Source organism: Pseudochaenichthys georgianus, chromosome 17 (assembly GCF_902827115.2).
Source record: "Pseudochaenichthys georgianus chromosome 17, fPseGeo1.2, whole genome shotgun sequence".
NCBI lineage: Eukaryota > Metazoa > Chordata > Actinopteri > Perciformes > Channichthyidae > Pseudochaenichthys > Pseudochaenichthys georgianus.
This window is the reverse complement of record NC_047519.1, coordinates 26,795,520-26,818,528: the sequence shown is the minus strand read 5'-3', so window position 1 is coordinate 26,818,528 and position 23,009 is coordinate 26,795,520. Positions and strand designations below refer to the sequence as shown.

The following is a 23,009-nucleotide window of genomic DNA, read 5'->3' as shown; positions in this document are numbered from 1 at the left end:
CGGTGTGTGGATTTACTCTCGATATCAGATTGTCTTTAAACTGATACGCTGATGTACTGTATAGCATCAATTATAAGATTTTATGTTTTGTTCCTTTTCATTACAAAATGTTGTGACAAAAAAAAATTCTTCACTGTGTTCTTCAACAAGTTTTACCCAAAACCAGTTGTATTTTAAAAGCCATTTTGATATTCTAAATAAACTGAACAAATGTTTATAAAATCCCAAAGTAAATTAATTTCATGTGTTACATGGATGGAACTACACACTTTCAGATGGTTTTACTTTAAATATAACTGCTTATCCCGTACAACTCTTAAATTGATATCAATATAATGAAAACATCAACAGTGCTGTCACTTCTAAACTAATGACTTTAGACTACAAGTATACGCTATATTTGTATCCCAATTTCACACGTCATCCTTAATCTAAGGGAGTGCTGAGAATTCTTTCCATATATTTATTCAAAAATGTGTTTGTTTTTTACTTTTCTCTTGATTGAAACTTTTATTCCACGATACCATACACAACATGAGAGGAAAAGTGTTCAGAGTGGGACAGAAACATTTAACAAACTGTTTTGTGAAAAGCTTTCAAAAAAGCTGAACTTCAAAGTAAATATCACAACTGAACAAGTCGAAATTTACAATAATGCCAATAATAATGTATTTTTGATCCGATATAGACTATGATAACATTAAAACCCCACATTAGACTCTAGAGGGCTCTGCATACAATGACATAGACTATAGTTTGAATATGGGCATGGCAGTGTGTTGCAGTACTGTATGCAGATATTTTTTCCTGAGCATTAGACGAATAAACAGTGGATTATATTATTTTTTCCTCCCCAAATGCACCTGACAGGAAGATTAATTTTCTCTCTGTTTTCATTAAAAAATACTGTTTGAACTTCCATGAAAGGGATTACAGATGATGATGATCTGATGATGAGCTATAGTGATAGCCACTGCTGTTCTCCTTCCCTAGGTAGGTTTAATATTATCTCCACTAAACACTATAACAATGATTCCTTTCAACCCATGAATGACTATTGATAATCTCCTGGTATACACATGTGAGCAGGCTTTAGCTTCTTAACAGTAATTACATCAAGGTTCTATCAGATTGAGGCATGCTATTAAAATGCCCCCCTGTTGATTGATTAAAAAACTTTTGTTAAAACAGCATGCCAACATCTTTTACATGACAATTAGGACATGGCTTAATATTATATTTGGAATAGATGAAGTAGCAATAGGTCCACGGGATAATTTGAGTGTCTAAACAATGTTGATGTGTCTCATATTTGGTCCTGAGTGAATGCCTACATCCTATCATGTTAAATGTACAATGGATTTACAAACAACAAATATTACAAACAACATGACCTTGATAATCTTTCTCCTCTAATACATGTATCTGCAGCTACATATTGGATTGCATTGATTGTTTCATGTGTGTTTCTTCCATTTCCCTCTATTGTAGTGACAAACATATTATACAAATCAACTATAGACATCCCATTTTCATTGTATACAAAAATAATGACTTGAGGTTCACATAATACAGGTAGATAGACATTATTGTGTCTATCTATTATTATGTGCAGAACCATAACAATAGTATTATGTTGCCACATTTAGTTTTACAGTGTGTACTGTACATAGATAATTGATCAAGCACCATAAACTGTAAACCTGCAGTTGTCACATGAAAACAATACGAGGGTTGACAGGGGATGGATGTTTTTACCACTTTTGAAATGAGTTATATTTTTGTTCTCCTGCAAAGCCATCATCCAGGACAAATCTGTGTAGAACAGTGAGACTCATGGTATCAAAGTGTAGTAACGATATGAATAACAGATATTAGTTGTATCATCAGCATACACCCACAGTGACCAGTCAACTGCCTGAGGTTTAACCCAGGCTTTACTAAGATAATGCGAACAGCAGATTACTAAATATCAAGCCCTTAATAAGGTCTACAAGTATTTACAAATCAACTATCCATGTCTTTAAAGTGCAGAACGTTAGCTTTGATTTGAATGTAGGCGATAGGATCCACAGTTAAATCATACATTTATCATGTGTTGTATTTATCCGATATACTATTACTTTGTAGTGAGCAGTCAGGAATGGGAAATGCTTTCTGCAACATAACCTATTTTTGCATTTTATCCCACGAACATTACATTTGTCATTATTATTATTATTATTATTAAAGTTTAATCAGTGTTGATTATTTCAATTGATTATTGGTGTTTGCACCAATATGCATTTAGCAATATTTGGACCATAGTCTGATAAAATATATTGTTTTATCGCAGTCAGTCAAACCACATCCATACAGTCCTGATCACAGAGATGAGATTATCTTTGTTTTGTTGCAGGCTCATAATTAATATTATCTTAAAATGATTTTTTGTACAGATTCAACCATTGACTATATAGAAAACATCATTAAAATAAATGGGCTTCATTAACTCTCAAAGTTTAAACATTAAACTATGTATGCTTCAAATTATGTTAACTTGCCCTCCGTCCAACTTGACCAAGCTTATGCAAATGTTAGAGTAAAATAAGAAAACTTCACTAAATCTAGCTTTTTTAAAAAGTAATACACAGTAATGGTAGATCCAGAAAAAGGATGTGGCCAGTAGTGCTACAAGGAATGTGTTAGGTAATAAAATATTGATTTAAAATGAAGTTGGTACAATTCCTCAACACCTTAAATCTCCCTAGGGTTTTGGAGACATTTTTAGATGTTATTTAAATCTGAAAAAAAGCTACAAACCGGGCAACTTTTTGCAAATTACATTCACTTTAAATTATTAAATGCGTTTGCATTAAACCTTAAATGCTATTCTGTCATATTAACCAAATAAAAACATAGTGGGTGACAAAAGATAAAATAGCTACATGGCATGTGCCAAAACACTTAAGGAGCATACGGTACGTCGCTGAACAAGATTTCCTGAAATATATAAATTACGTAATGCCACATCTTAAAGATCATAACCTGCAAATTAAGTCCAGAGATATTCTGTAAACATTGTAAATTGAGATAAGTATCAAGGCCAGGCGACTTTTGCATGTCCTGGAACCATCTCCAAATTAATGTGAAAGTTTTCTATTTCTGAAGTCCTTTTTGCACACACGATGGCCAGCAGAGACTTTTTGTGGCACACATTTTGATTCTTCTGCCTTTGTGTTTGGGGAATAGGATTGTCTAGAACTTTAGATGGGTCGTCAATGGCAGGGTTAGGGATGCTGCAGATTTGAGGGTAGTGTCTGAAGCATTCAAAAGCATCATTGCACTTTATTGTTTCTATAGGAGGTTGAGCAGAGTAGTTAGATGACGGGAATGGGTTGGTCTGTCTGTGCAATGAGCAAATTTGGACCCTGATCTCTGTCTTGGAGCAGCAATTTGCTGACCCCTTCGTGCATTGAAAGCAATTCAGAAAGATGTGGCATAGAGTACCAAGGTCCTTGCGTATCACCTTGCGAACGTTCGGCCTCAGCATTAGGTAGATGATTGGGTTGTAGATGGTGGACGACTTGGCAAACATTGCCGGTAAAGCAAATGCTAGAGGAGGGATGTTCTCAACGTGCCCAAAGGCAGCCCACATGGATACCACAGCATACGGACTCCACGCCGCAAAGAAACCGATGCAGACAGCAACACTTAACTGGTAAGAAATAGATCACAGAAGAGAAAACAGTGTATTTGATTGAAGAATCATGATCATTTTTGTTTATTGCACTAACATACAAAAAAATCACAAGGCATGTCCTTTAAAGGCACAAGGTGAACCTGAAATATGTATTGACTTGCATCAGTCAAAGGCCACATGGGCATTTTAATCCATAGCTGTTTAAATTAAAGTTATTCTTATGGAGAGAGGTGTATAATGATGACCATCGATCATCAAAAGCAGCGTTAGCTTCTTATCCATCAAATTAAATCAAATCAAAATGTATTATAGCCCCAAATCCCAAGAAATGCCTCAAAGAGCTATACAAAGCAAACAAAAGCAAAGACAAAAACAAAATACAAATGTCATAGCATAACAATTATAAAAACATTATACAACATTGTACCTCAACATTAGTATTGCCATGGGATAAAAGCATAAACGTATCTCCAGAGCCAATTCCTGCTAATATTGACCGGAATAGATCCTCTATCACTGACGGATCTATTTAGATCATTTCCAATTTATTTTACATATGGAAGAGTGAGTAAATCTCCACAGGAGTCTTGTCTCGAGCAGAAGCTTTAATATCTTACTGATGTCAGAGGATTAATAACACTCTCCAGGGGTGTGATCATGCAGACACAGTAAAGATGAGGGCATAATCATTTGAATGGTGCTATAAAGTACCATAAGAACATGTAGTTTCTAAGACAGTACTCAAAAGAATATTTCCAAACGGAGAGGTGTATATCATCTTACCTTAATTATAATTGTCTGGATGCTGCTCATGTGTGTCTTCCTCGATGCATGCTGCTCCATATTTTTACGTGATACATTCACTGTGACCAGAATGCACGAGTAAGATGCCACAATAACACAGCATGGAAGGATGTAGCAGAAGATGAACAGCGCCACAGTGAATGAACGTGCTGTCGAGTGTTCATTAGACAGGCGCCAGTCGATACAACAGGCGGTGCCATAAGGCTCAGGTCCATATTTCCCCCAGTTGGCCAGCGGAGAGCCAGCGAAAAACAAGGCATAGACCCAAGCACAGGCAATGAGCAGACGGCCGTGGACAGGGTTAAACTTGTTACCTGGGGGGAAAAAACATTTAGTTTATATTTTCATGCAGTTGAAAGCAGTATTATTATTTATTGATATACCCAAACAAATTATGCTACGATGAAGTAGGTTGTTCGATAACCCTGGTTATCTATGTAGTAAGAGGAATGCCTAATCTGCATGTTCTCAAAAGCTCGTACTTACAATAAACAGCACAGCTACTCTGCCCTACAAAGACAAAAGACCTTAACTCGCCAGAGTGTAGAACTGAGAAAAATGACTTTAAAGTTGTTTTGTTGTCCAGCCAAATGAATTGTAGGCAGAATATTGAAAATGTGGCAATTCTTTGTTTTTTGAATGAAGTTAAATATCTACATAAAAATCTTGAGCTCAAACTTGACCTTTGACCTTTTTTCGGAAGTTAATGTACTCTGCCTTTGCATTGTCTGCAAAATAACAAGGGGTAATACCAAGGCAAAAGGCATTAACTTCCATTTAATCGCTCACTTGGTTGCTGATCACAATATAAAATCAGTTTATGTTACTAATGATAACATCTACATAAAATCTAGTGATCATGGTGCAAATTAGGCTCAATATAATATAAACCTAAATAAAATATAATGCAAATGGAATGGAATTAACATGTATTTGAAGGTGACAAAGTTGCATTACCAACTCACATCATTATGACCTATTTTATAAACCCATTGTTGTATTGAATTGAAACAACACTAACACTCCTCTTCTTATTCCTTAAATTGCAAGTTACATCTGATTTTGCAATGGCAATAATAGGTAACAATGCCCTAGGTTAAATATCAGTTAACGTTTTCAGATAAAACATAGAGGGAATAAAAGTTGTTGTTGATGATGTAGTGTGTATGTTTTCTAATAGTGTATAAAAGTCACATCCTACAAATAAATTCACTTGCATAGAAAGTAAAATGTATAGTATTTAATGCAAATGCTGATGGTATACAAAATTAGAATTCATGTTCTTTCCATAAAGTTCTCTCCCATAAATTAGATACTAGATTAAATCGAATGTGATGCAAATGCCTTATTGGTAACAATTAATCTTATTCATATATTAGTGATGGTTATCCTTCTTGTTCTTCCTCTCATTATTCTTCATCAGTGTTGCTCACATGCAGGGAGCTCCAGAATAGCCTCCTGTTGGGTGGCATGTGGGGACCAAGCTTCTTGAGGATATCCCTCTTCTTTGCCTCCTCTATGCCCTTGTCTTGTGGCCTCAAGGTGGTGGGTATCTTTAGCTGAAATTTCTTTTGCAGGAAATCCAGTTCTGTGACGTCTTCCTCCTCATGGGATATTTTCACAAACATACTCCTTGATCCACGTCTCAACTGGACAACTTTAAGGTCTGCCAGTTTGGGTAATTTCTTCAATTTGACTGCAGAGTGGCCATCCGTCCAGTCCCTGATGCCTTCATTTTTTAGCTCCACCACCTCAACTTTCTTAGAATTAGAGTTTCCCACCACAGAGAGGAAGTCGTCAAAATCATAGACCACTCCTCCTGGTCTGCTCTTCATCTCCTGCTCCACGCCATGATGGAAACTGTCCACACTCATAAATGTGTGCCCTGGCGGGAAAAACTTAAGGGTGATGTCTTCAGTTGAGATGGTCTGTGAGTTGACTATGGACACAAGTGAAGAGAAAAGGCACCAGTTTTTATTTTGAGAGCTACAATTGTCTACCCAGTAGACAATGTGCTTGATGTCCCGCTCCTTCTCCAATGCTGCTGCATAGGCTGATGTTATTTCTGCAGCACTCCGCCCTGCAATCCCCTCGTGCCAGACAACAGAGATGGTATTATTTTTGTTGGTCTTTTTCCCAACTGACGCGAAGGTTTCATGATAAGCCACAATCCGTCTTGTGAAGACAGCTGACTTGACACCAGGCATTCGTGGGAGCATGATCACCTTCTGCAGATCTACACTTCTGGTCGATGTATCTTCAGGCCAGTCCCGTTCTGCATCTGACTGGTAGTGTAGCCTGCTCTCTGTTGCGGAATCTTTATGTATTTGCCACTTCTCACACTGCGGGCAGTTTGCTGCAGCCTCCCCTTAGTGGTCAGCCTTCACATGCTGTTCCTGCAGCAGACAGCTCTCACACTGCTCTTCTCCAAGCTTAGTAAAGCTAATGTTCAAAGACTTCACAGCCTTTCGATATGACTCGTAGGAGCACTTGTTGTCCTTTTCTATGTAGTCAGCATACATGAGTTTCATGCTAATGTCACTGGGGAGGTAGCGGCGCCATGGGGCATGCTCCCTGCGGTAGTGGCTGACAGTCGGGTGGAAGGACTCAATGTGCTCATGCAATGGCTTCTGGTCCAGCTTGTTGGCTGGTGCATGTCTCCCTCTCTGATCTTTCGGTGGAGCAAGAGGAGTTGAGATGTCTTTGCCCATCACTGAAAGGACCAGGCTGTCGTTGGTTGGGTGGTACCCTAAAGTTGAAAGAAAGAACATTTTGCACACCTGCTGTGGGACCTGGTCTTCATCTTTCAGCCTGTAGATGAAAGACCTGCCCCGCCGACTTGGTTTTCCATCACCACAGACTTTAGCGGTCGGTACCTGGCATACACTGTGAAACATGAAGGAACGTTTCTCAGGGTATGGCATATCCCAGTACTTGCCCCAGATTTCTCTTCGTCTGTCCTCTGAACATTTCTCAGAGCATTTTCTTCTGCATTTGGGGCCACATGGTTGTCTTATTGGTGGTTTATGAGTGGGCTCAAGGGGGAGGAGCAAGAGTGGGCTGTTGTACTGTGGCTTCAGCAATGGCAGGCTCTGATGCAGTCAGTGGAGCAAGGGTGAGGTATTCTGGGGCTGGAGCAATGGTGGGGTCTGGTGCTGTGGCTTGAGCAAGGGTAGGCTCTAGTGCAGTTAGTAGAAGGGTGGGCTCTAGTGCAGTCAGTAGAAGGGTGGGCTCTAGTGCAGTCAGTAGAAGGGTAGGCTCTAGTGCAGTCAGTAGAAGGGTGGGCTCGAGTGCAGTCAGTAGAAGGGTGGGCTCTAGTGCAGTTAGTAGAAGGGTGGGTTCTAGTGCAGTCAGTAGAAGGGTGGGCTCTAGTGCAGTCAGTGGAAGGGTGGGCTCTAGTGCAGTCAGTGGAAGGGTGGGCTCTAGTGCAATCAGTGGAAGGGTGGGCTCTTCAGGGGCTGGAGCAAGGATGGAGTCAGGTGTGCTGGTGATAAGCAGATAATCTGCTCTGTAAAACAGCTCATCAATCAATCAATGTTTATTTATATAGCCCAATATCACAAATGTTACATTTGTCTCAGTGGTCTTCACAGTTTGTACAGAATATCAGTATGACAATACGACACCCTCTGTCCTTAGACCCTCACATCGTACAAGGAAAAACTTCCGGAGAAAACCCACAGTTTAAAGGCAAAAATGAGAGAAACCTCAGGGAGAGCAACAGAGGAGGGATCCCTCTCCCAGGACGGACAGACGTGCAATAGATGCCGTGTGTAAATTGAAAAGATAATACATTTGCAACATAGGTAGTCCAAATGTTTGGAAATGCATGTGTGTATAATAGGAAGATGAATCCACGAAGATATCCATCCAGGACCGATGATCCAGGACCACAGCCACGACTCGCGATCCAGGGCTCACGATCCAGGACACAGGACCGCAGGATCATCCATGACTCCGGATCCCGGCGTATATAGACACCAAAAAGAAAGACATTTGGGGAAGCTGGGTTAATCGGAACATGAGAGTACACAGGTATAGACAGAGAGAAGGAAGAAGTAAGATGTCCCCCGACAAACTATATCAGAAAAACTAGGGGCTGAATCTAATCAGCCCTAACTATAAGCTTTATCAAAAAGGAAGGTCTTAAGCGCACTCTTAAAAACGGATAGGGTGTCTGCCGCCCGAACACAAACTGGAAGCTGATTCCACAAATGTGGAGCTTGATAAGAAAAGGCTCTGGCTCCCATTGTACTTTTAGAGACTCTAGGAACAACCAACAACCCTGCATTCTTGGAACGCAATGCCCTAGTAGGACAGTAGGGTATAATGAGTTCTTTAAGGTAAGATGGCGCCTGCCCATTAAGGGCTTTGTAGGCGAGAAGAAGAATTTTAAATTCTATCCTGTGTTCTATAGGGAGCCAGTGTAAGGCAGCCAGAATAGGAGTAATGTGGTCCTTTTTCCTAACTCTGTACACGAGCTGCAGCATTTTGAATCAGCTGAAGCGACTTGACTGACTTCTTGGTACACCCTGATAATAAGGAGTTACAATAATTAAAATGCATGGACTAGTTTCTCTGCATCGTTTTGAGGCAAGATATGCCTGATTTTTGTAATGTTACGTAGATGGAAGTAGGCGGTCCTTGAAATAGATTTTATGTGGGCGTTAAAGGATAAATCCTGATCAAATATAACACCAAGATTCCTTACAGTCTCACTGGAGGCCAAATTAATGCCATCCATAGTTAGTATATCTTTAGATAATTTGTTTCGTAGATTCTTCGGGCCAAGTACAATAACTTCAGTTTTGGTCGTGTTTAACATCAAAAAGTTTAAGGTCATCCACGTTTTTAAGTCCTTAAGGCAGTCTTGAATTTTATTTAGATGTTTAATTTCATCAGGCTTGATTGATAAATATAGTTGAGTATCATCCGCATAACAATGAAAGTTTACAGAATAATTCCTTATAATATTGCCTAACGGAAGCATATATAATGTGAACAAAATAGGTCCGAGCACTGAGCCCTGTGGCACTCCATGGCTAACTTTGGTTTGCGTGGAAGATTCATCGTTAACACGTACAAACTGAGAGCGTTCAGATAGATAGGACCTAAACCAGCCTAAAGCAGTTCCCTGTATGCCAACTAAGTGCTCTAATCTTTGCAATAGGATATCATGGTCGATAGTATCAAATGTAGCACTGAGATCGAGCAAAACAAGAATAGAGACAAGTCCCTTGTCTGAGGCTATTAGAATGTCATTTGTGACTTTAACCAGAGCTGTCTCTGTGCTATGATGTGTTCTAAAGCCAGACTGAAAATCTTCAAATAAATCATTGTTTTTTAAGTAATCACACAACTGTTTTGCGACCGCTTTCTCAAGAATATTTGAGAGGAACGGAAGATTAGAAATAGGTCTATAGTTGGCTAAAACCTCTGGATCGAGGTTGTGCTTTTTAAGAAGCGGTTTTATCACTGCTACTTTGAATGATTGTGGAACATAGCCTGATAATAAAGACATATTCATAATATTTAATAAAGAAGTGCTAATTAATGGAAAAACTTCCTTCAACAGCTTAGTTGGAATTGGGTCTAACATGCACGTTGATGGTTTAGAAGAGAGAATCATTGAATTTAATTGTTCAAGGTTTATGGCTGAAAAGCATTCTAGTTTACTATCTAGTGTAATATTAGAACTTAGGTTTCCGGGAGCTGTTGATAACACTATACTGGTCAAAGGCAAGAGGTCATTAATTTTATCGTTAAAAAAGCACATAAAATCATTACTACTGAGTGCTATGGGAATAGAAGGCTCAATCGAGCTGTGGCTCTCTGTCAGCCTGAAAAGAAATCTTGCATTATTCTTATTCTCATCTATTAATGAAGAGTAGTAGGCTGCTCTCGCTTTACGCAATGCTTTCTTATATTCATTGAGAGTAATATGCCAAATTAAACGAGATTCTTCAAGTTTAGTGGAACGCCATATCCTTTCAAGTTGTCTAGACTTTTGCTTTATTTTGTGGGTTTCGGCATTATGCCATGGAGCTAATCTATGTTGTTTTATTTGATTCTTTTTCAAAGGAGCAACAGAGTCTAATTTTATTCGCAGCGCATCTGTAGCACTATCAACAACATGATCAATTTGGGGTGGTGTACATTTTGTATAAGTTTCCTCCCTTACATGCAGACATGCTATCGAGTTAAGTATTGGTGGAATCTCTTCCTTAAATTTGGCTATAGCACTAACAGATAGGTTTCTGCTGCAAGAGCTTTTGACTAATGCTTTGTAGTCTCGTAATAGTACTTCAAAAGTTACTAAGAAATGGTCGGATAAAGCAGGATTATGCGGTTCGACTAATAGTTGCTCAATTTCAATACCATAAGTCAGAACAAGGTCGAGAGTGTGATTATAGCAGTGGGTTGGTTTATCATCATCAGTACTGATGTCATTGTAATTGTCCAGAATTGTCCACTCCTTCTCTTCTAGTTCTTCAGCAGGGGGCTGCATTTTGGCTGCATTTGGCTGCATTTTGCAAGGAACATCCACACAAAAAACTGAAATAAATAAAGAAAGTAATAATTGGAGACATGCATGGAAAATGTATATTGTAATAGGCCTTTGTAAACATACACCCATCTGTGACTGTCACCCATCATTTTTTTTTCTAAATACATAGTATACATACATATAGTATATTGAATAATGCAGTGTCTTAAATAATGTTATTGGAAATAAATCTGTATCCACTGGCTTGCCCCTCACTTCATTGATGACAAAAATAAGGTTGTAAAAACATGAATGAAGTGGTACATGAATTCAACTATTTTTTTGTAAATGTCGGACCTAATCTTGCAAAGACTATTCCAAAACAACACGATGGGCAAAAAGAGGATGGCGGAATTGGGGGAAGTAAAGTGTTGCAGTCAATGTTTCTGGGAGACATAAACGAAATTGAAATTAGATCCATTGTAGACAAATGCAAAAATAAGACTTTGACAGATAGTGATGGGATCAACATGACAATAGTGAAAACGACTATTGACTGCACAATTAAACCGCTAAGCTACATCTTTAATCTTTAATTTCAGACAGGTATTTTCCCAGATAGCATGAAAATAGCTAAAGTTATCCCACTTTTTAAAACAGGGGACAAAAGCCAATTTACCAACTACAGACCAGTGTCCTTGCTTTCACAATTTTCAAAGGTCCTTGAGAAATTGTTTGTCCAAAAATTTGATAATATTATTGAAAAAAATGAGTTATTGAGTGAGAGTCAGTATGGATTTAGGAAAAATCGATCTACAGCTTTAGCTTTAATGAAAATAACAGAAGAAATTACAACAGCTATAGAAAGAAAGAAATACACAATAGGTGTATTTATTGACTTAACCTGTTAAACCCCGAGCCTGTTTTTCAGGTTTCAGGCTCGAAAATGACATTCCCAGAACAAATGACTATAACTTCACTTCTAAAAGGTTTATATGAATAATTGTTGTTGTCAAAGCAAGGTTACATCTGTGAGTTGGATGTAGAAGTGTCAGAATCAATATAGATTTTTCTGTGTCAGAGTAAATTTAGATGGAACATAGCAAAAAAATGTAAATTCCTGTCTCCGCCTAAAGAAAACCCATTACTTATAGTGAAGACCAACCTTGAATGATGGGTTAGTAGCCTAAAAGCTTTAGGAATCCAAAGTATAACATATAATAAGTACCCTGTATCAAGATTGAGGCAAAACAAGTGACATTTGACCTTTTTAGAGAGGTTTATGTAAATAAAGTCCAGGCGGAATAAGCTTTGGGCACATTTGGGTCCATCAGTGCCATTTGACCTTTTTCAGGTACCAGACTATAAAAATCATTGTATTATATTGAATCACCACTATAGGTATTCATTCCTCCCAAAAAAAAAATGTTGAGTGTGTGTAAGTGTAGGTGTGTGTGTGTGTGTGTAAGTGTGTGTGTGTAAGTGTAGCTGTGTGGGTAAGTGTAGCTGTGTGGGTATGTAAGTGTAGCTGTGTGGGTGTGTGTGTGTGTGTGTGTGTGTGTGTGTGTGTGTGTGTGTGTGTATGTGTAAGTGTAGCTGTGTGTGTATGTAACTGTACCAACGCACTATGCAATAACACTACAATGTAGGTCATTGTGTGTGGGTGTACTTGCACAATAAAAAAAAACGGAAACATAGGTAACATTTGACTCCAACTGGGGAAGATTTATTTCAAACATTTTACCAACACACTATAGGCATGTAAAAACAAACATTTTACCAACGTACTATACAATAAAACCACACTGTAGGTTTGTAAAAACAACAAATATTTTACCAACACACTATACAATAAAATCACACTAGGTATATAAAAACAACACGTATTTTCTTTTTTAAATAAACACTCGCAAAATGTTATACCTACCTGAATGTTCCAGTATTTAGGTCGTGCCACTCCCTGAAACAGTTCCTTTTGACAGTGAAGCACAGAGGGACCTGGCACTTCCTGCAGTACACAGGTGTCTTCACCCTTTTGAGTCCAGCATCTAGGCACCTCCTGCAGTTCTTCCTGACCTTGGTGGCATCTTCCCCATAATACTCGGGCATGCATGTGAGTGGTGGAGGAGGGGGTGGTGGAGGTGCAGGGCCTTCAGCAAACTCCAACAATTCTGCAGCAAGCTGCTCCCTGAAAGTCTTCTGGGTGTGTGGCTTTGTCCTGCTGGGGTCACACCTCATCTAACAAATGTGGAAAAACAAAGAGATTAGATTAATTCACTGGCTTATACTTATAGGATAATATTGGACTATAAATGAATAATATTACACATGTATACATGTATATTTATTCACTGGCCATTCATTTAGAAAATGTAACTCCAAAAAGACAAGTAACACTATTTAGCATTTTGCCTAATCATTCCTGTAGCTTCTTGGCTAAGCTAGCACTGTGATGCAGTTCCACCCAACACAAAGTAATATATAAAAAGGATAATATTGGACTATAAATGAATAATATTACACCAAATAAATAAACACATATATATATATATATATATATTCATTCACTGGCCATTCATTTAGAAAATGTAACTCCAAAAAGACAAGTAACACTATTTAGCATTTTGGCTAATCATTCCTGTAGCTTCTTGGCTAAGCTAGCACTGTGACGCAGTTCCACCAAACACATCATATATAAAAACAGAGAGATTACATACCTTTCCCGTGGTGGAAGTTCAACATCCGAGTCACTACTGTCCGGATCCAGGTCTGGCTGGAAGAGATCTTCATCATCCGACGAAGAGTCATCTGGTATGATCATAGCCCCGCTATCGTCAGCTAGCATCTCTAGCACCTGCTTGGTGGTGAACCTCTCCCTTCTGGCTGCCATTATTTGCTAAAATGGAAAGAGGATACACAAGAAAAAGATCTGAAAGCAAAGAAATTAACGTCCTTGAAATGTGCTCTGTTACCTGTTACCTGCTATCGTCACTGCGTGCTGTGGTGCAGTCCTGCTGTGGTGCTGTGGTGTAGTCCTGCTGCGGTAGGGTCCTGGCGTAGTTTATACTACGCAGGATCATATCTTTGGAACCCATTGGTCGATTTGGGTGATTGACACCTTTTCTGAACCGTTAGAGCCAATAGAATCGAGTGACAGTTAGTAAGTCCCGCTAAACACTTACGTCAAGTAGAGAGAAGTTTGCGTAAACAGCACGTATGACAGCATTAGCTCAGGACTGCGAAACTTTATACCAACTCTGCTGTCATGAATGTAATGATAGATTATCAGGAACAATTCTAAAGTGACTAAGAGACATTGGATTAACTTTAAGCAGCGTTTTTATTCCCTTGAACACGAGCTTTGATCACAAAACAGCAACGGTAAGACAAAATTATTGTTATGGTTTTGAAAACTATTGTTTTTGTTCTTCTCTGTTCTGGCTGCTAGCTCAGTAAGTGTGTGTCCTACAGTGATAATACTTATAACCAAATAATCTGTGGAGTATCAGCTTTAAGGTGAGATGTAGTTTGTGCAGAAAATATTAAGTTTTAAAGATCGTTTTTGTTAGTTAGCACCGGAAGTAGCATCTGCCCGTTTTAGCTAAGGGCTAATGCTAACGCTTCTTGTGAGACTTGTGTTTTGTTTCTGTAAAAATGGTTCGTATTGTCAGTTAGCTGAGATTCTTCTCGTTAATCTGGTATAACACATTAATAGTTTTTAAATATTAAGATGCCCTGAGACACAGTGTCGTGAAAAAAAAAAACAGGGTCCCCGTCGGTGGTGACCTTAGTGCTTAACAGGTTAAAAAAGGCATTTGACACCATAGACCATTACCTATTAATTTCGAAATTACATATATACGGAGTGAGAGGAGTAGTTCTAGATTGATTAAAAAGTTATTTAGATAACAGACAACAATATGCAGAATTTGCTGGTAGTACATCGGAGTGTATGAACATAGAATGTGGTGTCCTGCAGGGCTCGGTTTTAGGGCCTACACTTTTTATTTTGTACATCAATGACATATGTGAAACGTCAACATTATTGCAATTTGTGTTGTTTGCAGACGACACCAATTTATTTTGTTCAGGAGATGATTTAAACATTTTAGCAAAGTATTGGACATGAAATGTGCATCAAGACCGGGTGACGACAATACCTATTGACGCAGCAACCACTGTAAGTTATATTCTTGTTTAATTAGACTTCTCTGTTTAATTTATTCTACTCTGTATAATTGTTCTGTAGTTATTGTAGCTAAAACGGCGCTTTTGAGAGATTTTAAATCTCAGATCTGCTCACGTGAACCTGTTACACAGGTCTCAGTAGGCACTCAAGCCTGCATTACAATATAGGCAGAGCCTCTCTGCTGTCGCCCATCAGCTGTAGAGAATTAACTAATTAGAGGGGCGTGGCCCCACAGCTGTGAGAACTCAGCAATCAGGCGTCCATTTTAGGTAGCTCTTTCCTGGAGCATCAGCTTCAGCGTCAGACATTGGAGTCCTGCTGGAGTCACGAGGGTGGCAAAGAGGAGGCAAATCCTACTCTGATTGAGCTAATTACCGCATGGTGTCTTATTTTCTTTTCTTTACTTTTCTAGCCCCTCATGCTATAATCATGTGTATTTTCTCCATTCCTGTTCATGTGTCTTCTCGCAATTATCACTGGCCCCGTGTATCTCCTAATCGCTATAACCGGCCTGCTCTCGTCTATCCCACGTGCTCCACTGAGATCCAACATCTAGTTTCAGGTGGCCTGTGGAACTGCCAGTCAGCTGTTCCTAAGGCTGACTTCATCTCTGGCTACGCCTCCCTGCAGACCCTGGATTTCCTTGCTCTCACTGAGACCTGGATTACTCCATTCAACACATCCACCCCAGCAGCTCTCTCCACAGCATATTCCTTCTCCCATACACCCAGACCCACTGGCAGAGGAGGTGGCACTGGTCTCCTGCTCTCTCCCAAATGGAGCTTTTCCCTCTTCAAGCTACCTAACTGCACTCCTTCCACCTTTGAATTCCATGCCGTCACAGTAACCCATCCTATACAATTAACCATTGTTGTTCTCTACCGTCCACCAGGCGCCTTGGGGGACTTTTTGGAGGAATTAGATAATCTCCTCTCACACATCCCTGAAACTGTCCCTCCCGCTGTACTTCTCGGAGACTTCAACCTCCAGACAGGGAAGATAGACGAACTAACATCTCTGTTAACCACCTTTGCTTTCTCACTGTCTCCATCCCCACTAACTCATAAAGCTGGCAGTGTCCTTGATCTCATATTCTCAAGGAACTGCACTACTTCTAACCTCTCTGTAAACCCGCTCCATACATCTGATCACTTCTTCATTTCGTTCTCTCTACCCGTTTCCAAACATAACAAACTAATCTCTTTTCATCCTGCACCTGTCCGCCGTAACCTCCGTTCCCTCTCCCCCTCTACCTTTGCCTCATCGATGCTCTCAGCCCTCCCTTCCTCTGACTCGTTCCAACTCCTGCCTCCAAACTCTGCTGCAGAAACTCTCCTCTCTACTCTCTCATCCTCTCTGGACTCTCTCTGTCCTCACACATCTCGGCAGGCTCGTCAGTCCCCTCCTGCTCCCTGGCTAAATGACGCACTGCATGCTAATAGAACCGTCCTTAGAGCAGCAGAGCGGAAACTGTGGAAATCCAAACACCGCGACGACCTCCTAACCTATCAGGCTCTCCTCTCCTCTTTCTCTGCTTCGATCTCTCAGGCAAAAAGCACTTTCTTTCAAGATAAGATCCAATCTTCCTATTCCAATCCCAAAAAACTATTTTCCATCTTCTTCACCCTCTTGGACCCTCCCAAATCCCCTCCCCCCTCCTCACTTCTGTCAAGCGACTTTGTTAACCACTTTGAAAAAAAGGTTGATGATATTCGCTCTTCTTTTTCTGACTCACCTTTACTCACCGCTGGGTCACCAGACCCTCCTTCCACCCGCACACTAACCTCCTTTTCCCCTCTCTCACCAAGTGAGGTTCTTACCCTCATTACCTCTGCCCGCCCTACCACCTGTCCTCTGGATCCTATCCCTTCAAACCTCCTTCAGACTATCGCTCCTGATATTCTACCGTTTCTCACCCATTTCATCAACACTTCTCTAACTTCTGGTCACTTTCCAAACAGTCTCAAGGAGGCAAGAGTAAACCCTCTCCTAAAGAAACCCACTCTCAACCCGTCTGATGTTATAAACTACAGGCCTGTCTCTCTCCTCCCGTTCCTGTCTAAAACACTTGAACGCGCTGTCTTTAACAACTCTCCTGTTATCTCCATCAGAACAACCTTCTGGATCCGCACCAGTCTGGTTTCAAGGCAGTTCACTCCACAGAAACTGCTCTCATTGCTGTCACTGAGGAACTGCACACTGCCAAAGCAGCATCCCTCTCCTCTGTCATCATCCTTTTGGACCTGTCTGCTGTATTCGACACGGTGAACCATCAGATCCTCCTTGGCACTCTCCAAGAACTTGGAGTTTCAGGCTCTGCACTTTCCCTCCTCACCTCATACCTCAAAGACCGTACCTACAGGGTAACTTGGAGAGGGTCCAAGTCCGACCCTTGTCAATTAACTACAGGGGCCCCTCAGGGCTCTGTTCTTGGTCCCCTCCTATTCTCCCTGTACACAAACTCGCTCGGATCTGTCATTAGCACGTATGGTTTTTCATACCACTGCTACGCTGACGACATCCAATTAATTCTGTCCTTTCCCCGCTCAGAGACCCAGGTCGTCTGTACACCCCAGCGCGTGCACTACACTCTGCATCAGCCAAACGACTCGCTGCACCCTCGCTGCGAGGGCCCATCAGCAAAAACACGTGGGTTTGCTATCGTGGCTCCAAAATGGTGGAATGAGCTCCCCATTGACATCAGGACAGCAGAAAAGTCTGCACATCTTCCGGCGCAGACTGAAAACTCATCTCTTTCGACTCCACCTCGAGCGATAGAATAACTAACAAAGAACTGCTAACAGAGCACTTATATACTAATAAAGGACTGGCTTATCTATAGCCAGTTGAGTAGCACTTGAAATGTTTGGCTCTATGAAACCTAATGTACTTATATGATTCTGTTTTCTTCAAGGTTGTGTCTTCCTGGTCGAATGTACTTATTGTAAGTCGCTTTGGATAAAAGCGTCAGCTAAATGTAATGTAATGAAATGGTCAAACTTAAAAGATGGTTTGATGAAAATAAGTTAACCCTAAATTTGAATAAAACGAAGTTTATGGTTTTTGCTAATAGAAAAAAAGACGAAAACATTTCACTGTCCATTGATGGAGTTTTTATTGAAAGGGTTTCTGAATTTCGATTCTTAGGTGTGATGCTGGATGAAAACCTGACATGGAAATCACACATAGCACATGTTAAAACGAAAGTGTCTAGGAATATTTCTGTTCTAAACAAGGCAAAGTATTTGCTAGATTACAAGGCATTGAGGATGTTGTACTGTTCACTCATTTTGCCATTTTTCATTTATTGTATAGAAGTGTGGGGCAACACGTATATGAGCAACATAAAGCCATTGTCAATATTACAGAAAAGGGCAGTAAGAATAATTCATAAAGCTGACTCAAGAGAACACACCAACAGACTGTTTTTTAAGTCAGGACTCTTGAAACTCAAAGACATAGCTGAGCTGCAGACATTATCAGTAATGCACAGGGCAAAAAGCAGAATGTTACCAGCATATTTACAACAGTTGTTTGTTTTTGGATCAGACAAGGAATACCACACAAGGAAATTAAATTTTAAGCATCCATATGCAAGGACTACTCTTAAACTAATGTGTATTTCGGTAGTTGGTGTACAATTGTGGAATTCTCAACACAAGGATCTAAAGAATTGTATATGTATTTTTCAGTTAAAGAAATTGTATAAATTAAGAAAGATGGGACTATATGAAGCAGAATGTGAATAAGTCTATGTACTCTGGTCCTTCATGTTTTTGATGTCTTTGATGTGATGTCTCCTCTGTATTTGCGGGTCACATTGCCATTGTTATTGTTGTTATTGTTATTATTATCATCATGCGTCGCTTTCCACCTTCTTCTCCAGTAGGACTCAGATGAGGGTGTTGCACTTTTCTTTTCCTTATACATGTGATGTTTTGGTGTTGTTTTGTTTCTTTCCGTTAACCGTCAAGTGGGAAATTAGTATTTTTTTGTGTGTGTTTCTCTTAGTATCCTAAGATACTGTTATGTTTGGCTGTGAAAAAAAAATTATTATTATGAAGGGCAGACCATCTATTTGTATTTATTTGTTTTTTTTAGAAAGGGGCAGGTCACATAAGATGTTATTCTTCTCCCTGCTCCTTTTCGCTCAATGGTAGTCATGTTTTGTGGCAATTATTGTACATTTGGTTTTGCGTACCATGAGCGGGACAAATAAAAATGAAATGAAACGAAATGAAAGTGTGGGCTAATTGATAGAAATTCACATTAATTAACCTGCACCTCGTTCTTAATCTTACTGTTTTGTGACTTTCAATTTATATCAGAGTTCCCGTTAGCCGGTAATTATCGGACTATGACCGGTAAAATATGCTGAAGACCGGCAAATCTAAATCTCTCCGGTCAAAATTTTCGGTCAAAAATAATTTCCCCTTAACGCAATACCGCATCAGTTGCGCCACTTAGCCTATGTGACAGACAAGAATAGTATGTGCCAGACAAAAGAGTATGTGACAGACAAGAAGAGTGTGTGACAGACAAGAATAGTCAATTCTAATGTCTAACACTTAAAGGTGGGGTAGGTAAGTTTCAGAAACCGGCTCGAGTGCACTCAAATTTGAAAGTACACAGCCGAAAAGAATCCGCCCCTTCCTTCAGACTTCCTTACAGAGCACCTCCTCCAACACACATGAACGCGCCCGGTTCCAGAACAAAATGACGGAGGGTGCATCTAAGATTAGAGAGGGTGCAGTGGTAAAGTGCTATTTTTATAAGTGGGGAGTGGACCTAACACCTCTAGGGGGTCCTCACCTCCTCTAGGGCGGTCCGGGGGCATACTCCCCCGGGAAGATATTTTTTTAAATATTGAAGTTAAAAGCATCAATCTGGTGCACTTTGAGAGCAAAATGAAGAGATCTATGGATACATCTCTCAACACCCAGATGAAACAACTGTAAACAGTTTTACTTTTTCTTTATGGATATTTTACAAATCACTCCCCTTTTAAACAATTATTGTTTTACTGTCATATAGTATTTCATTATTAGTGAGTGAGTTACTCAGATGAGTACCACTACCATTTAATTTAGTATTATTAAAACCATGTATATCATCACATTGGTCCCATCATATACTCTGGGAAGAGAATTTACTGTGCTTGAAAACTGGTATCACATCATGATGTGAAGATGGCTTTGTGACGTGGAGAACATTTCAGCTGCAACATTAGCTTGTTGATAAGCTTGGGATACAAGATAATATTTTGATATGTGTGAGGTGTAAAACAGAACAGTATTCTATACTACATTTTTTAATTCTCATTCACATTGTAACGTAGCAGCCATTTTCTCAAAAGATCTCAATTTTTCCTGTAGGAGCTTCAAAGATAGTGGCATACTGGAACCACCAGGGAGCACAGGATCCTTATTGGACATAGTCAGAGGTCAAAGGTTAAACCCATAATAAATTGTACATAATTAGATTTTCAATAGATAAACTCAGTACAATAGTATTACTTACCAACTTCAACAGCTTAGGTTACATAATCATGTACAAATAAATATATAATTGATACAATAAAATAACTAATGTGATACAACAATATTTCTTACCCTCAGAAGAGCTGTTTTTTGGTAAGGTCCTTCTCAACAGCGATTTGGATGAGACAGGCTTTTCTTTTGTGCAGCATGCTCCTTCTGTGTTCACAAATTGTTCAGAGTTGAGAAGGAATTTTCACATGTTGCAGTTGATGCACCGAAGGTTAAGCTGAGCTTCAGTGTTTCTAACACAGTAGGCATGGCTGCCAGAGGCTCGCAGTATCTTCTCAAAATGTCCTGTGTTGTCCAGTTTTTGTCTGATTGGGACATTTCCTCCTGCAGAAACTGCCTTGCCACAGCAAACTCAGCTTCCTTCATCTCTGTCCCTGTTAAGTCAAGCAGTGGTCTCACTTTATTTGCATCCAGGAAATATTCACTCCCTGGGTGTAAGGTGCACAGGGCCTCTACTAGTTTGCTGTTTCTTTCACCAAATCTAGCTGTCATTTCTCCCACTACAGAATCCAGAGTACTGAAATACAGTATTTTACACTCTGTCTTTTCTCCCAATCCTTCCGGACGGTGACCAACTGTGGTGTCAACCACATAGTCTCTCAAGTGGGACATTACTCTGCCTCGTTTCTTCGGAGGGGCTGCTGCAAGAGGTTCTATGGTCTCTCTGTCTTTTGAGAATTTCTCCCAAAGTGTGTCAAACTGATTGTCACATCTCAGTTCCTCCACACAAACCAGGGCACTTTGGACCAGTCTGACACCAGTGTAGAGGTCAGTGGATTTAGCTTGGAGTGCAGTGTTGGGAGGATCCAGCAAACTCAATATTTGATACATCATGCAGGCAATGAACTGGAAGCTGGGCTGGGTAATTGCCTTCAAAAACCCTGTGGACTCGATTCGCACCTCTGCAGCACTGGTTTGGTTGTCTTCAATCTCACGAAGCAGGTGGACAATGTGCTCAAGGGATTTCATGATCACTGTCACTGTGGCCAGGTGGCCTGTCCACCGTTGATCAAGCAAACGCTTCAACTTCTCTCCGGTGTAGACTGCAGCCACTGTAGGTTTCCTGAAGAACTTGTATAGAGAGTTGCATACACTAAAAAAGTTCTCCAAAGTGTTGTCAGATGACATGGCATGCACTACTACTAGATGCAACTGGTGATTAAAACAGTGCACATACGGCACCTCTCTCTTTAATTCTTCCTGCAGGATTTTCTGCATCCCTCCATGTACTCCAGACATGACATTTGCCCCATCGTGACATTGACTGAGCACCTTTTCTGTATAACCCAATGTCTCTCAACTTTGACAAAACCAACTCAGTCAGAGACTTGGCATCACATGTTTTACTAGTTGCCATTGATACAAGTCTCTCCTTCACAGTGTTGCTTTTATCCACATAGCGAAGCACAATTGAGATGTTTTCGCACCCAGTGGGGTCTTTGGTGCCATTCACTTTTAATGTGTACCACACCTCTCCTATTTCATTTACTATTTCACCTGTGATGATTTCACTCATGAGTTCAATTATCTCATTTTGTATGTGATTTGAGGTGTATGTGGCATTGGACGGGACGGTGCTAAAAATCTTAGCAAGTTCTTTGTCCTTTTGAAGGGTGTACTCCATCATTGCTAGAAAAATACCACAACTCCCCTCGCCTCTTGCATCCAACGCATCAACAGAGCCACGGAAAGGCAACTGGTTAACAGCTATAAATTGAATTATGTCCACAATAGCTGCTAAATAGGTGCGGTTTCTCTCCAGTTGTGCTGCATTTACAAGAGTGGAAACCTCAGTACCAGTCTCACTTCTTGCACGCCTCTCCTTCCACAAAGCCACTGACTTCATGTGCTCTTTGCTTGATTCATGCCTTCCCAGTCACCTATGACGTACAAGAACATGGCGCCAGTTGTTGTAGCCAGTTGTAGTGAAGGCATCTGACTTACTTGAACTGAAATGTCTACATGCATAGCAGAAGATGGCATATTTTTCACATGAATATTCCAGCCAATCTCTGTTTTGAAACCATGAGCTGCAAAATGAGCGCCTTACCCCACTGTACAGGCGAGTTGGGTACTTTATTAAATATACCTGGGCAGGCTCTGTTTTGCCGAGGTCCTCTGGCACTTGCGGGCCGCTGAGGGGTGGCGGTGTTTGGGGCAACGAAGACGGCTGCGGCTGCTCCTCCTCCGCCTCCGTGGGAGAGGCAGGCAAAGACGGCGAGTCGGGCGGGAGGACGTTAGTGTCCCCGACAGTGGCCGCGGCAGGCAACGTAATAATGTCCTCATGATCTGAACTGT

General features: G+C 40.3%; 1 protein-coding gene across 1 annotated transcript in view; it reads right to left on the bottom strand.

Moving 5' to 3' along the window:
• Positions 1–3,079: 3,079 nt before the first annotated feature.
• The window catches only part of opn7a (opsin 7, group member a), a 34,884-nt gene continuing 14,954 nt past the window's right edge, over positions 3,080–23,009 (bottom strand). The window contains exons 4-5 of the mRNA XM_034105408.1: positions 4,466–4,800; positions 3,080–3,697 (exon numbers count right to left, since the gene is read on the bottom strand). Coding sequence (XP_033961299.1) covers positions 3,080–3,697; positions 4,466–4,800 — 953 coding nt within the window. The remainder of the gene's footprint in view (positions 3,698–4,465; positions 4,801–23,009) is intronic.